Source organism: Amia ocellicauda, chromosome 23, assembly GCF_036373705.1.
Source record: "Amia ocellicauda isolate fAmiCal2 chromosome 23, fAmiCal2.hap1, whole genome shotgun sequence".
Classification (NCBI taxonomy): domain Eukaryota; kingdom Metazoa; phylum Chordata; class Actinopteri; order Amiiformes; family Amiidae; genus Amia; species Amia ocellicauda.
In genome coordinates this window covers 11,122,534-11,139,947 of record NC_089872.1, presented here as the reverse complement: position 1 = coordinate 11,139,947, position 17,414 = coordinate 11,122,534, and the positions used below count along the sequence as shown (strand labels likewise).

At 38.5% G+C, this 17,414-nt stretch overlaps 1 protein-coding gene across 1 annotated transcript in view; it reads right to left on the bottom strand.

The window, feature by feature from the left end:
• Positions 1-418: 418 nt before the first annotated feature.
• Positions 419-17,414, bottom strand: part of sptlc3 (serine palmitoyltransferase, long chain base subunit 3) — a 29,815-nt gene continuing 12,819 nt past the window's right edge. Inside the window, exons 8-13 of the mRNA XM_066697386.1 lie at positions 12,374-12,479; positions 11,396-11,615; positions 7,659-7,785; positions 3,991-4,126; positions 2,042-2,171; positions 419-1,832 (exon numbers count right to left, since the gene is read on the bottom strand). Of these exons, the coding sequence (XP_066553483.1) occupies positions 1,716-1,832; positions 2,042-2,171; positions 3,991-4,126; positions 7,659-7,785; positions 11,396-11,615; positions 12,374-12,479 (836 nt within the window). The 3' untranslated portion in view covers positions 419-1,715. The remainder of the gene's footprint in view (positions 1,833-2,041; positions 2,172-3,990; positions 4,127-7,658; positions 7,786-11,395; positions 11,616-12,373; positions 12,480-17,414) is intronic.

Below are 17,414 nucleotides of genomic sequence, written 5' to 3'. Positions count from 1 at the left end.
TTTTTTCCCCCTTTTCCACCAAACCACCTAGGAGCGGAAGACGAGGCTTTTGTGGCAGAGAATTAATGTCTCCGTCCTTCATTTGTATTCATGTGTGACGGACATCGTGAATCATCTTCACTAAAGCACATCACCCACCAAACGTCTATGAACAGACAAAGCAAAAGGAGAGCTATCCGCAACACGAGCCTTGCAGTTCCTTTCCAAATTGCTGTCAAAGCTTATTTGACATGTGCCTGACATTTCCATCTGCAGACACATAAATAGGGATTTCGGCACGATTCATTTCCAATTATGAAAAAGCAAGCCGCTTCCACTCCTCTCATGAAGTGGGTCCTCTCGCTGGGGGTGTTTATGCGATGGGGAAAAACACACAGGGGATTTAAAAACAAAAAAAACAAGCAAAGACAAGTACAAATTTGACAGGTACTGAAATGTTTATTATATCCGTCGAAATTCTTTCCATTATTAATAAAAACTATCCCATACCTTAAGAATTCTTAGCTCCTCTCTAATTGCTAGTTGAAGTTAATGTTGGCTCATTTTGTACATACCCAGAATGCTTCAATTCAGATACAGACTGCGATGGCTGCAGCAGGGGAAATTTCAAGAACCTCTCTGATAGTGTTTTATAGTTCTTTTAATTCGGATTTTCTGAATGACTCCCCCCACCCCCCATGTCAACATGTTCAATATTAGGATACTGCTGTAGTGGAATGGTGTCTTAAGCAGCTCTTTAGGGTGTTTTTTTCATTATTGCCACTGGTGTTTTCAGCATTGCTTCAGCTGCTCAAAACTGGCCGTAGCTTGAGCGTACAGATCCTCTGTGCAAGTTAAAACAGTAACGAGTAACAGGGTGCAGTACAGGGGAACCCATGCATATCTTCGTTATAAAAATAAATAAATTAAAAAAAATAACTATGCACATATATAAACCAAAAATAGATATTCCAAAGCAGTTACTAGTGATCCTTAGTGATGACAATTACTAAAAGCATTAATAAAATAATTAATAAAATTCACTTTACAGGAGAAAATCACAAGAATATATTATATTATTATACAATATATTATAAAGCAATTTACTCTTGAAGGTCACTGAAATTATTTTGAGAAAAAAAGAGCAGCTGAGGTACTACAAAAAACATCATTATAAAATCTGGAGTGCAGCATTAGGAACCATTTACACAAAAAAGTCCTTCATTCATTCACAACCCTGACAATCGCAAATTATAAACCCAGTGATGGCTTATTATTTGTCAGACGCCAGACATGAGAGACTGGGCTTCTCCTTTGTGATTGGCAGGTAGGTCTAAATTTGTGTTCGATAAATTGACCCGTCTGGAATGAATATTCGGACATTTCACAATGCACGTCTAGCGTACGTCTAAAACGATACTTGAAACATTAGTTTGATCGGTCAATGTGAATCCCGGTTTTTCTTCCCCTCCACGTTTGCATATCCTTCATCAAATGTTAACACAAATGATCCGAAAAACAATCAAATCAACATTTAAAAAAAATCCATGTATTTAATGCTTGCGTAGTATCTCAATTTACATCTTCAAATATCAACTGTGAAGGTTGCTCTTCAAAAACTTCTTTTTTTTTCCCTGTGTGTGCCACCTTTCACCTGTTGTCAATAAAGATAAATACAAAAAAACTCCTATTTACATTCAGTCTTGGTTATCCCAGTGCTCAGATAAGAGTGGCGCTCAGCTGTCCAGCTCAAAGTCTGTCTCGTCGTGGAGTCCTGGCCGCCCTGCGCTGCGTTTTTTCCGGGAGTATTTCAGCGTGAGGGAATCGCCCAACTCGTCGAGAGCGAGCAACACCTATAAAGACAGAGACCAGATCGGTTACCTTGCAGCAGCCATTTTAAATTCATTACTTTAGATTAAAACAAGAGCTAAATGTAATAAAATTAGGTCAGATGCAAACTATTTAAATAATATCAATGCCATCATAAGAATATAGTACATGCAATGCATTAATGATGGAAACCCAGTCTCCAGCTGCGTAACGCATGTGTCTGCGGCCCCACCTTGTCCAGCATCTCGCGTGTGTGGGCTGCGGACACACAGAACCGGGCCCTGGATTCCGTGATGGGAGTGGCTGGGAAGCCCACCACTACTACTCCAATCTTCCTCTTCAGCATCTCCCTGGCAAATGCCCTGATCGGAGGAAACAAGAACAAGTGAAAAGCAAAAACAGTGAGTGTCCTAGTTTGTGAGCAATTGAAACACCAGCCTTTTTTTTTTTAATTAAGACTAGAAAGGCACTTGTTTCTGCTTCATGGAAACCCACCATCAAATTGCTATTGGCTGCGGGGTCAAAGTTTTGATTTAATCCAGTTTTTCCATTCAGGTAGTATATTTCTAAGAGATGGCATTTGCGAGGGGATCTTGACGCGAGAGCATTACTGACACAATGAGAAAGAAATCCTCCCTAAACCTTTCTGACAGGACTAACCTGCTCGCGGAGTTTAAACCAGGAGCTATCAAAGTGAAATGGACAACACAAAAAGACAGGTGGTGTTGTGAAGTTTCTATTGCATTCTAGCTTCTCCAGGTCATTTCACATTTGCAGGTTTGTCCGAGCGGAACACAATAGGGACACGGGATGGCAAACAGTCAGATCTGCCACCAATGAGGTTTACCTGGCAGTCTAGCACTGAAGGAGCCCAAGGTGGATATTTTTTCCCCGATTCATGTTAGAGCTCTATTTTTAGACGGGGACCGAGCAGGCTCCCGTGTCCGTCAGTCATTAACGAGCCTGGAAGTGACCGTGCATTTCAATTCACAAAAACAAATGTCATTTCTACAAGCAATCCCAATCCAATAAATTTCAGTTGTTAATGAGCGCGGCCTCGGTATCCGCCATTAAAGGTTTTGAGATAACCCTGTTGCACAAGAGCTTCGAATCAGTTCCAGAGAATGAGCTACACCTGCTCCGAGACACCAAGTTCCTATTGGGTTTGTTCCATGTCCAGCACTTTTAAAGCTGATGCCATGTTTTAAAAAAACACAGAGTAATCCATTCTAAACACAACAGCTGCATGACCGTATTTATAAACTAAACCGCTGAGAAAGAGAAGGATGAGACTGGAGGGGGCATCCACATTTCACAGCAGAAAACAACAGCAAACAATGGTTTACTGCAAGCTTAGTAAAACCCTGCAGCTGCTGCTACCTTTGTTGCCTTGCCAGGAAGCGGTTATCTTTGGGCCCGTCCGAAATGCACGCATCGGGATTGTGCTTCCCTCGCGAAAGTTCTTTTTAAATTGGAGCGATGGAGCTTCACTTCTAAAAGCGGTACGATCAGATGTCTGGCTTGTGTAAGTGAAGTCTTAGGTCATGTTGAGTAACCACTTTATCTAGCCGAACCTTAAGCACCCATGAAAGTATGAAAGAACTTTGAACAACTTTGCCACTTTGAAGACGAATGTTTTGTTTCGTTTGCCTTTGAGTGGAGTTGTTCTTGGCAAGCCCAGAGCGTCAATTAAGGCCATCCACATGAGAGTAGACACTTACAGTTGTCATAAAACTAAATGGAACAAACACACTTATATCACGTTGATCAAAATAATTTTTCGACTTCATTCATTTATTTATCTTTGTGAATGATGTGGAAAATGTCAAGTGTTTTAATCTATTAACCCTGAATTCTGAAACATTCAGGTAGAAAAAATTGGAACATTTGTCTTCCTATACTGTAATGTTCTTGAAAGATTTCACACAAGAATGAAAACATTTGGAAGGAGGCAGGGAAACGCACAACCCAATCCTAACCAATATAAAACTAGGTTGAAAAAAATATGATTTACTGCCTGGTGGAAAATCAGGAAAACACAAAAACAACAAATAAAAGCCATTTACCCAAGTAGGATCTTTCTTATGAAGCTTGTATTCACGTGTACAATAAATGCAGTGATTGATTGTACTCCATCTATCATAACCCTTGTTATCATTTGCAGATCGATTGGACACCTACCCGACTTTCCCCGGCATATAGAGCAGCAGTGGGACAACGGGAGACTCTTGGCTGCCGTAAATGATGAAACCCATTTCGTGGAGCTTCTGTCTGAGGTACCTTGTGTTTTCTGCCAGTTGTCGCACTCGCTGAATGCCTAGGAGAGTCACAGGTCTTGAGTAAGTCAACAGAACATAATCCCCACTTTCAATGTTCAATTCATTATCGATTCAAGCTCAGGGTAAGCCCTCCTGAAGAGCCACTTCCTGGCTCACTAGGAGACAATGAAATCCTGTAGGCTGTTCTCGACATGTTTAAAGGAAAAGTTTTGTCACTCATTTTCTGTTGGTACAATACTGCATTATGAGCTTCATCCAAGAAGGGCAATTATGTAAAGATCATAAAAGAGCACAAGCAATGTGTAGCCCCGTGTCAAAGAACTTCTGAATGATTGTTTTTCCACTCCCTTTTTTTTGGCCTGCAATCAAATCTAGACTATGACAAAGAGTAAAAGCTAAACAACAAAAAAAATACTATCTTCTTTATTGGTTCTTTTCAAACGAATGAAGATGTGGTGGCTTTTAGGAAGCAGACCCTTGACTCAATTAAAGGGATGCTTGAGAGAACTCCTACGGAAAAGAGATAGAAGGCCAGAGTAGATTTCAAATAATGAAGTAGAAAAAGAGGAAAGGCAGAATAAATGTGAAAGAAGCACATGTGAGCAACAACACTGTATAAGTATGTTTCTGATAACTCCATGCCACGGAGTAGATTAAAACATTTTTAAACGGCACTAAATCGTCTGTGTCAGCTTAAGCCACAAGTAGCTTTTAACTGGCCCACAATGCAGTAATGAGAGCGCTAACATCTGTGCCAGTTAACAGGAAACAGAGAGTTAAAACACACACAAAAAACTGTGATGGCACAGCAATCTGAACAAAGAATGAAAGCCTGCGGAAACCTACATCGAAGAGCTGGAGGCACAGCAAAGATGCCGCAGGACTTCAGAGTGGGAGCAGTTTGTTTACTGCCTAATCACACCAGCCAGAATGTTTTAAATGCAAGTATTTATACAACCTCTGCTTTTTTAAAAAGATTAGTGCATGAACTCTATATTCATACTTCTAATTTTATAATGAATCCATCCACCTCTGATACAAGAGAGGCAAAAATACAATACTTTATTTTACAGTTAAGACATGGGCAACTTTCTATTTCTCCCATTTCAGCCGTGGACAGATGCTGTGACCTTAAAGGACTCCTTTTCAATGCTACATTACCTCGAATTAAATAAGGAAACGGTTTTATGGACAAATTCCACTTATTGCTCCCCCCACCATCTCCCCTCTCAAAATTGAAGCCTGGTTTCAGGGTAACCTGAAGCTGCAGAGTCCAATAATGCTGGTCTCTCAGGTGCTGCCTGGAGGAGTGCCACATTTTCTGGAAGCTGTCCAGTGTTCCAGAGAAACAAACTGTGAACTTTGGAGGAATGCGAGGGGCCATCCAAAAACAAATCCACCTGCTTTAATCTTCCCCACCTGTTCATCCACTGGGATTTGTAATGAAAATAAGTCCACCTCCAACTCATGAAATAGTGGAGTTTGTACATAGGCAGCAAAGTACATAATTGCTTGATATGAGCTCCACAACAAAGGGAAACCTACACCCATCTGGATAGAAAGAAGCACCCCTTCCAGTTTGTTTCGGCTTGAATCTTCTGCATTCCACCAAGCCGTGATGATTTAATTATACTGTATCAATGCAAAAAGGTCCGCACTCCACTCCACCCCCCCATCTCCAGTTTTAACACCGTGTCTTTGGGTGGGGGGCGGGGGAAGGCTGAATGAGAGACTGCAGAGATATTTAACTGAGTTACATGAGTTATTGAGATACATGCTCAACCCTGGCTCAGATTTTTCACCCCACTGGTGAAGTTGTACATTATAGTCCATAATAATAATCACATACTTTCAGGCTCTGAGAACACAACTTGTTAATGATTCAGGCCTAACTGAAGGTACACATGTTTTTGTTTTGTACAGCTAACTGGTCTACGCATTACATATGCTGAGATTGGTAGCTTGTAAATAAGATTTGACGAATTTCCAACAAAGCTCGTCTAGGGAGTTTTTGCTGGAAAGGAGCCATTGGCTACATCCAATGTAAAACGCATTGTGTGTCATACTTGCTTGGCACTGACATGGTAATTGTTTGCGTCTGACTGAAATAAATCAATTAAGAACAAATCAATAAAAGTGAGTAAGCCCCTGATGCATTAAAAACACATCATAGCTGCTCCAGACTCTGAGCATTGGCAAATCCAGGGCTTGGAACCAGTCCTGTACTTTCCCCTGATTACCTGGGAAAAGATTGGCAGGTATTTCAAAGGACACAAGAATACTTGTAGAAAACGCCATATCTCAGCAAAATATGTTTAACGACAGGCGATAAAAAACAAATGCGTACTTTGTCAAACAACAATCTATATATATAGATATAAAAAAAGAAAGCACTTCCATGTGTTTCAAGACATTGGACAATAAATGTGTGAACAGGTGAACTCCAAATTGAAAAACATGCACTTTTGTTTTGTTTTGTTGCCTGGTTTTAATGAGGAAAAGAAACTGAACCAAAAAAGAAAAAGATTAATAAAACCACATTTATGTTTTATTTTTTACAAATTATGAATGTTGATTTCCTCCAGCCTTGTTGCTATGCCGTCTAACAATTAAAATAAAACATCTTCAGATTTTCCTGTTTCCATGGGCTTTATTGTGATTATTCACAACGTTGCTACTACTGTTGATGTTTCATTTCTCCACAAATAAAGACTTAAGTGTTATAAGGCTCCCGATAGATCAAGCTTTGTCCTTTAACATTCAATGTCCACAAGGGACACATTTCGGTCTGATATAATACTGGATTACCAGAGAGTATATATACGTTTTATCTCATGTCTTGAAAGTGAAAGTCGGACATTTGTCTCATTGTAATGGTCGTACCCAACCTGCTCTATCCTTAAATGAGGAAGTACTCCTTTCCCCCCAGTGCAGTATAAGGATGCATTTATTATTTGAGGTAATATACCTGCATGTTGTTTTAATTTTTTGTTTGTTTGTAATACCCAGTTTAAGCACCCTGGCTATATGGAGTCTCAAAAAGGACTGATCTTAGAAAAAGATTGAGAGACTGAATGAGAGACTGCAGAGATATTTAGAATGAAGTTCACCATTTTCAATGTTATCCCCCCCACCCAAAATATATTAGTATATGTTGTATATTATATAATATTGGTGGTGTGGACACAAAAAAATCCAGTTCTGGTTTAATCTTGTGAAAGTCTGTTTTTCCATATGTAATATACAATTAACCTCAAAAACAGGCTGGCCTGCACAATGATTAATGCACTACCTCAATGTCTTAAGTTATTACTGTGGGGACTTTTTCTAAACACAGGTCTCCCCTGCAGCATATGAAACTTATTTCCACAGCAACCGAGGTCACGTGTGCTGCGAGTTAACCATGAGTCCATTCCCAAACGTACGATTAATGGCTCACACATTTTCAAAGGAAGGGGGCTATCTGTAAATACTCTTAAAGACTAAATGGTTCCTCAAGGCTTGGCTTAAGCTCATGTATGGCTTTCAAAATGACGCATATCGCCTCGGCACGTCAGCGCGAACTCTTACCCACGGTTGTCCCGTCCAGACCCATGATGCATTTCATGGCCCTGATGATTTGTCTGGCCACAGGGGGTGACATGGCTGAGGCGTACACGGTGCTGTGAGAATGAGTTCGTAAATAATCCACCAGCTCCTGCAACAAGAAGACAACGCAGTATTTAATGCCAATTTGTACATGGGAGGGCCAATGGTGCCAATAATGAGCTGTCAAAGGAAAAGTGGAGGTCAGTACTGAGCACCAGCTAACGTCACTGGCAATTAAAAGAAATTGGACATTTTAGTGCCGCAGGGCCAGTCCTCCCTGGGCTTCTTTCTTTTTCAGCTCGCAATTTGTACTACCGATTTATATCATCTGGAAATGCAAATGCTTATCCATAAAACCTACACAAAGTACAAATTAACTAGCTAGTCAGGAGGTCTTAAACTTTGCTTTCACAGAGACGGGAATCTAAATTATTAATGAACGAGAGTGGGCACAACTCACATAAAACGCATAAAAGGAAAAATTAATTTGGTCAGAACCATAAGCAGCCTATAGAACCAACGACACTGATAATTAACGTATTACCCCTATTAAATTAAGTATAAAATCCAACATATAAAGTGTGTTGCCATAGCCTGAGTCCCTGAAGCTCTCAAATGAAGGCTAGGACCTACATATACAATGCTACTCACTCTTCTTTGGCATGACCACTAGAGGTGGCATTTCAATTGAAGCCTTCAGAAGGTTACTTAACAAGAGATTTGAAAAGTACATTCAATAACCACAGCTCTCTACAGGAACTAGTGACATGATAAGATGATTATATAGAAATGATGATGATTATCAGAACAATTATTTTTACATCACATAACTGTTGCAGTTTTCTGAACCACAGTGTCTTTTGCTTCAATTTCCTGAGGTACAAAGCCTCGACTGCAAGACTTCAGTTTATAACCAAACCATATCCAATGACAAAGTATTCAAATGATTCAGAAACTCAGCCTCAACATTTTAACCATTGTTGTGTGGCAACCATGAGATTAACTTCAATCACCATGATTGTCTCTAATGCTCTAACGCTGGGTCTGCTCCTTTAGCACAACAAGTGTCAAGGGTAATTATCGTTCCTGGAAGATAAAACCCCAAGCCTTTCTGGACACAATTTACATCTTCTACCATCTGTCTTTTCCTCAGAGAAGTCAAATGAAGCTTGATTTTCCAGATGTGGAGCGTGGAGTTTGGGTAAATACTCACAGCAAACATCTGCTTTGATTTAGTGTTCAAAATGTATGGTTCATGCGTGTCCTCTTTGGGATACTTAAGGTAAACCTTTTGAGAGGAATGTGTCCAAAATCTGGTAGGAGTCACAGCACTATAAGCAGGACAGGAGGTTCTCAATCTCTCTCAATCCCTCAGTGCCTCGGTATCTATATTCTTGGTGTATCTTCCACATCTCCAACCCCCTACTTCCACAAATCAATACAGCTGACATTCCTTACAAACAGTCCTTAAGAGAATGAATTCAGTTTATTTCTTTACAGTATTATGCAAATTACCCGAGTGATATTTTATTATTTTTACACTGATTGTGTAACGATCAATTTGGATAACATGATGAACGGATCTTGAACAACATGTTACGCATTCCAAATTCTTTTACAGCGGCACTAACCGGTTGTTGACAGCTGTCGTTGAAGGCAGTATGTCAGAACTCGATTAATGACGGTGCTTGTTAAACAGCATCCTGTGATATTTGAATCTAGCCCAAATCTATCCACATGAAGAGGCTCATTTGGTGCACAAAGAGACTGCCAAGTTCACCACTTTCTTATTACAGGAAAGACCAGCTGACAGATGACAGTGTGGCACAAAGATTCAGTCTTTGGACGTTTAATTGAAAAGGCACTGCTCTTCTTCACTGTCAATTGATATATTCATGATGTGCTTATGCAGGGAGCTGCAGCTTTTTATAATCAAACAGTGCCTTTAAAAACAGCTGCCAGCGTTCAATATTTCTCCCCGAGTCTGTCAACAACTACAATCTCAAAGTGTCACGCTGACTGACACGTTTATTGTTCTCGCAGGTTCTACAATCTTTCAACTTCCTCCCATATAAAGATTGTGAATTGTTTTCTTACATTTAAAAAATAATCTGCGGCTCGATATTGAAAGACTTATAAACGCGGAGATTAACCTTTCCCAAAGCGTCACTTTTCATGGTGTCCGAGTCAAGGCTGTATAATCTACTCCAATTATTTAATCGCATGAAGAGCATAAAGATTTGAGAAGACAGACCATTTTGAAAATTGAATTCAGATATGCACAACAAAAGACAACCAGAAACCTTTAAAGATGGGTAGAACAGACAGGTACCCCCCTAATCACTACTGAAACCTTTCTTAATACCCAATTTTGAGTGGAATAGCGATCCCGAGACACACAAATGATGTATTCCCTAAATTTGAGTCAGGCACAAAGGAGACAGTTAATGTGTAGTGGAAGGACTCTATCTTAATTGAAGGCCTGAATAAAGCATCTGGTCTAACTCAAAAGGATGTCTGCTCGATATGACAAGGAACTTCCATGCTGCCAAAAACACTGAGAAATCTGTCTGGCTGCAAGAACTGGCTGGCCCCACTGATCTAAATAATGTCAGAGTAATGTTTGCAATTGCAAGATACACTTTGTTCTAGAAGTCTTAGTTAGTTGATTAATAAATATTAGGCAGAGACAAGTCATAAAATATTGGCATAATATTGGTGTAATTGCATATAGTTTAGAGTGTCCGTAAAACCGGGGGAAATATATTTATTTGATCACATCACGGACACACAGCAGAGCAACGTCAGACACTTTAGTGTTTAAATATTGACTTTGTTTTAATCTACCTTTGGAGTCAAGAGCTGCAAAATCCATGCCAAATAGTCTTTCATTCAAATAAATACAGTTTCAGTTTTCCATATTTTACTCTCACAAATACAAATGGATTCTTTTTTTTCTTTTTACTTTGGCTGTCGGTTGTTTTGTCTATAATATATGTATTGTCCACACCAATTTGCCTATTCAGTTCATGGATACAAAAAAAATCAGGAGATCATATCAATGTTATTTATTCTGTAAGAGAAAGAGGACAAAAAAACCTTTGATTTAAAAAGTAAACATTAAAATAATCGTTGGTAAAGTAAACATTGTATCTGCACTGTGTAGGCTATGGTTCACCGTTCAGTTATGCTTACAACAATAAGGGCGTTGCTGATGCTAGGTGCGATAATATGTTTACCTTTCTGAGAAACACGACTGAAAATTCTGGCAGTGTTTTGTTGTAAAGGATAAACTATTCAGAACTTCAATCCCTCTCTAATTAATGATTTTTGTAGTCATATGAATGGTATTTGTACAGTGATTATCAGTTGGCATAGACTAAGGTCACTGAACTCTTGTGGCACTATTCTTTGTTGCACTGTTGATATTTCCAGCATATTTACACATTCAAATAATAACACTCCAGACTGTAACTGTGGTAATAGAACTGCACTTGGTTTTGGAAGGGCACCAAATTGTTGAGTAACTTGTAATTCATTCACTTGGAGAAACCGTCCTTGTAAGTCAATGTTCCTGCAAACAAAACACTCTCAGAGCAGGAGAAGGTAAAATGAAGGCTTCTCATCAACTGGGTAGCACGGTGTACTTGAAAGACTTTATTCCAGACTTGGAAGACCACCACCAAAAAAAACAAAAAAAAAAAACATACGATTCATACCTTCTTGCCAGCTATGTACCCCCCGGCCGCTCCAAAGCTCTTGGTGAAGGTGCCCATCAGTACGTCGATGTCTGACGGATCCAGCCCATAGAACTCCACCACGCCTCGCCCCGTGGGCCCCACGGCCCCTATACTGTGAGCCTCGTCCAAGTACAAATAAGCTTTGTACTTCTTCTTCAAGGCAACAATCTCTGGCAACCGCACAATAGACCCTTCCATGCTGGGAGACCAGGGAGAGATACAGATAGCAAAACGATCAGACTTCATGTTGTGCGCTTGGGTTTAGTATTGTTCCCCGCTACCTTCAAAGTCTCCCCTCTCCCTTTTATTTCTTCCATCCATGCAACACAGTTAAGAAACAGATAGATAGTGCAAAGTGCTTTGGAGATTATATGGAGACCCCCCCCCCCCCCCACCAATAAAGCACTATTGCGTTTCAAGGAAATATCTAAACAAATAAGAAGTAAACTGTTTTCAACTATACTTCAAAAGGAAATCACCAATATCTCTGGCAATGGACCATTTGGCCTAATCGTAAGGTTTTGATGTCCTGTGGTAGGTACATAAAATAAGATTTCGTGACACCAAGCTAATTTTCCAGTCCCGCACAACTCCCCTGATACAGAGTACATCAAAGAACTTAAGGCAATGCATCACTAGCAAATAATACTTTAAAAAGTTACACATAATTAAAATTCTGAACTTTTCACTAACTGACACATTATAGTCCATAATGAATACATTCTATTATTAAGTTAGAAAGAGTTGTATCTTTTGCACAATCCACCTTCAGTGGATTCTGAATCTTCAAAGTGGGCAATAAAGCAGGTTAAAGGGTATTTTTCTATCAATCAGTTAGGGACTGTAAGGGGGAACAGGAGTTTCATTTGTATTTATTGGAAGATCCCAACTATCTGACAGTTTATTACCAAGGTATGAGTTGTCGACTAGAAATCTGTTCTTTGGATCTTTATTTACCTGTAAATTCCCTCCACAAGAATGAGGATTTTCTTCCAGGGCCGGTGGCTTCTAGGCTGTCCGTTACAAATTGCTTCGCGCAACATCTTCTCCAGACTCTGCATGTCTAAATAAAAACACAGAGCATAAAACACAAGAAACAAACAAACAAACAAACAAACACACAAACATTTTCACATTCCACGTGATGGGAAACCCTTCCTTTAAAAGGACAGTCTCAAAACAGCATTTCCTCTATTGCATTTTAACCCGTTTATACATTCACACCTGTCAAGTCACACATATTCCATTACTGCTTACGGAAATGCCATGCTGCGAATGTTATTGCAGTGCTGTTATTTTCTAAAGCTGACACTTGTAGCTGATGACAAATCAACTATGGAAAGATTAGGAAGTTACTGACCTGTGTAATCTCCCCAAAACACTAAACAAGCAGTATTCAGACTAACGTTTACAATGTAAATCTCAATTGTCTTTGGAACATAAAAGCAACAAAGAACAAGATTTTTTTTTTATGAACTACGTTTTATTAACTCTATTTTAGTATGAGATTAAGAGTTCTGCTCTTATAATATTTCAATATTTTTCCTTCTATGATGCATATCTCTTGCGCTTGTGTGCAGTACATGATGGATCGATTACAGAAAGGGCTCCTTTAAGAATAGCTCGAGTAAATAATAAAGTTAAATAGTATATGTTCAGGACATACAATTAAAACAATATAATGTGTAGCTTAAACATTTTATCCCAGAGAAATGATGATTATATATATTTTCTTTCTTTCCAGCGAATCAGGCAATGCTGGGGTTGACAAAATGCATTCTGCCGACAACCACTATTTCCATTGTCTCCTCACAGGGGATTTGGTTACAACTGAACTCTCAAATGGACAATACCCTTATTTCAGGAAGTACATAGTTTTTCCTTCAACCGACTGAAATGAAATGAAAAAGATGTCTAACAACAGAGATTTTGTGCATTTCATACATGATCATGGAAACACTAACCAAAACAAGCCACCAAGACTATGTATAATAGTTGCATGGCCTCTACAAAAATAAAAAGGACTAGCAGGAGGTAAAGCAGTGAGGATAATGATACATTTTAAAATGAATTGCTTATTAATATTCAATGTAACAGCTTACTCTGGCAGAACAGAACAGTTGCTATTCTGGTTTCATCCAGTAGATGGAACCATTTGAGCAACTATCATTTTCAAGAAGAGGAAAAACCTTTCATTTAAATGTCGACTGTTCTGTCTTTCAAAGAGGAACATGTTATTTTATTTTAATTGATATATAGAAAATGAATGAAGAAGGTCAACTCACACCATTACTAATCTGTTTGTAACCCTAACCACAGTATCTAAATGGTTTTATGAACCATTTAAAAAATATGAAAAGGCATGCATGTATGTATGTGACACTTTAGTGTGCAGATTTGTGTGGTACCTTGTATTGGTTAGTCATGCTCTTGAAGTCTAATGTCAAACACATGAATAAGGATAGGTATCACTGCTGTGCATTGCTCCCCCAATACGTGATGGTGTGGACTGTCTCAGACTGTCTCCAAAATCAATTCTATTACTTCGAACCAAGTAGCTTTCTGTTCCACATTTTGTTCAGAACAATCAACAATTTCATGAATGCCTTTCAACTTCATGGATTTACTGCAAAAGCTTTCAATAAAACGCTTCAAATGTGAAGATTGCATTTTTAAACTTCAACTGCATTCACACTGCCATGGAAAATGTGAATGTTTTAAAAGACTGTCACATAATATACAGATGACCTTGTTTCTCACAAGCGTGGTGCTCCAAGTTCGAAATTTGTTCCAAGTTTTTATTAAAATGGTAACATTTGTGGGAAGAAACAAATCAAAACTATATATATGCATCTTTTCCATCCCTCTATTGGGTCCTCCTACAGTTGCAGATTAAAGTTTTACAATTCTGGTCAATTACATTCTAAAGCTTTAAACCTAACCTCACCAATCTGCAGATCCAAAGTCCACCACTGTCTGTGTACCTTTCAAGTTAGTTTATTAGCGTGCCTTATCTGATGAACACTGATGAGTTTCTTCTCACATCAGAGATTAAAGCTACAAGCGATCTCTCAGAGCGAATTCATCAAAGAAAAACTAAAAAAAAATCCCAATTAAAATGCTAGATATTCTGCCTAAATGCATTAAAATTATAACAGCCCTTTTAAGTAAAAAAAAAGATTAATTACTGATATCTTGCTTAACAAACTGAAAAGTGATCTGCTTACCATACATGTTTGACCATTTACTGTTAATGTAAAAAATCTGAAAGTCAATACAGTATACATGGACAATGCTGATAGTACTGTTAAACGTGATTAAACTAATGATTAATTGACTATTAAATTGACTGCTAAAATGCAAGTCCTATAATGATTCAATGGCTTACACTTAATTCGTGAAATATATACCACATATATCCATCAGGAAAAAGCCATTTTCATTATTTATTTGATAATTATTTTATAGTGTTCTCACCCTCTCATACACACCATAACAATACCTGGGTACAACAATAGATTTGGGAAGAAAGCCAGGAGAGAACAGTTAACCGCATAAATCATGACCAGCGGATTTGAGTTCCTGCGCTGTGGCTCTACCCAATTTGCCTGCAGCATTACTGGAGATCAGACTGCAGCCAGACCTGTTTAGTCACTCAGCAGAATACCAGCACGATAACTGGTTACAAAAGGCCTTTTTAAGCTTCTGAATTGCCTCAGTTACATCTTGTTTAAAAATGGGCGGGGGGCACTGAGATTGCAGAACAAGATAAACAGCAGTACAGGTAATACATATGCTTTGACATTAAATTGGAGAACTTTGTCTGAAGTGAACAGAAAGATGAGGAAATTAATTACTTCCTGTCACAGTTAGATGACAACAAATCAACTGTTCAGCAAATGTGTTTGGAAAATCCTTCATTAAAACACAAAAACTATTGTCACTTCATAGCGAGGGAATTCAGGCATAGTAAATATAAAAAGAGAAATTGCATTAAACAGGCAAAACAGCAGATGGTGGGGGTTGTGTGGTGGATTTTCTGGTATCCTTAAAAAAAAAAAAAAAAACTGCTAACGTTCTGGGATCAATTAGCAAAAAGTAAACGTGAGAACTGACTGTGTGAGAGTGCTATACTACTCTGAACAAATCCCTAGATCGATCATTAACAGCTTCTAACCTGAACGATCATGAAATTGAACAACCTAATATAAAACTACAGAATGGAGTGGGAGACATCACCTAGCAACACCTGCACACCGCTTCCAACTTTTTACCAGCTGTTATGAAATCTTATTTTGATTTTTATTGAGCAGCTCTTTCACAAGACGTGCAAAAGAAAGAAATACCGCAGTAGCTGGTTATCTAGAACAGGTAAGATATATTGGATTGCTCAACAGTTGCCATTTGCTTTATTTTCCATTTGAAAACTTGAAACTACAGAGGACAGGAGCCATGAGAAATAGCCATATTTTGAGAGAATAACAACAAAACAAAAAAATCTGCGATGAGAAAAATGACTAGAGACAAGATAGAAAGCTGTAATTATGAAATAATGAAAAGGAAAAAAATACAATGTGGTCATGAACTCTATGCCGTCCAAAAGTAAAAATAATGGCAACCAAAGAAACCCAGATACATTGTTCAAAAGCTCTTACAAGAGACTGTGGTGTAATTATCCTGTTAAAGCATTAAAATAGGCTTTTCATCCATAATTCCACACAGTCAATCACAAAATCTGAAGCAAAAAGGATGTTTGTTACCAGACGAAGCTATGTTTTTGATTATAACCCAGGCCTTTGTGTCTTTGCATTTAAAATGCTTAAAAAGACTAAAATATAGTCCAGCCACTCAGAGATTTGAATGGTTTCCCTAATCACTTCATTCAAACAGGGATGTACGCCAACTCCATTTTACAGTAGTCATCAAATGCAGTATAAAGAATAGTTGAACTTAAGTTGAGTCAATCATTTGTTAGTGCCCACATGAACACCTTCTTAAATCTGTAAACTTACACACTCTTACTGTGCTAAAGCCACATCAGCATATAGCTCAATTACTCTTTAAATCTCACACTTTCAAGGAAAACTGAAAGAACCAAAGGACATGAAAGGAAACACAGAATCTGAGCTGGTTTGACAAGATACCATCAATCCAGCTAAATGACAACCGTTGATCAGTTTTAGCTGGAAACAAACACGCCCCTTCGCTCCCAGGGTTTTGTCAAATGTGGTATTCAAGAGCAGAAACACAGCAACGAAACTGCAATTATGACAGTTGCGATGCTATCAGGATCGTATTGTTACCAGCTGAGTTTCCATTCGCTTGGATAGATTGCACTGCCTCCTCTGAGGTCTCTAGTATGCGTTCACCTCGAAAACTGATATTAAGATTTATGAACAATTATGACCTGAGGCAGCAAAGAGTCTTTATTTCTGTGTACATTTCCCATGCTATTATGTTGTAGGAGTTCAGCTTCAAATCAGTGTGAATGATGGAAAAATGGCAGATGGAAAATCTTCACTGTAACAGCAACATCATGTCATATATTGATTCTAATATAAGGCTTCCAACTAAATTTACTTGTAACTGATTATCTGAATTTCCAGTCTGAACTTCCATGTTCCCTGTTCTCTGACTCCCAAGGTCGCTATGATTTATGGAGACATTCCAGGTGTGACATGATTTCATCTCACTGAAATTAATAAATAAACCCCGATCATTCAGAGGTGCACGATAGCTAACCAACCTTATGATGTTAATATTCTACTTTGTGCTGCAGCAAGAATAGATCACACACTGATACTGAACAGACTGAAGAGAATGTCTGGACTGTCATATTGCTTTAGTTATGTATGATTACAATAATAACTACACCCAATTGTGGTGTATGACTACAATATTTGAAATATCTACATTATATCCTCATAGAGACAGGATACCAAGAGATAATGCAAGGACATTTTCATTCAAGTCTTTGAACAAACATAATTTGCAATTA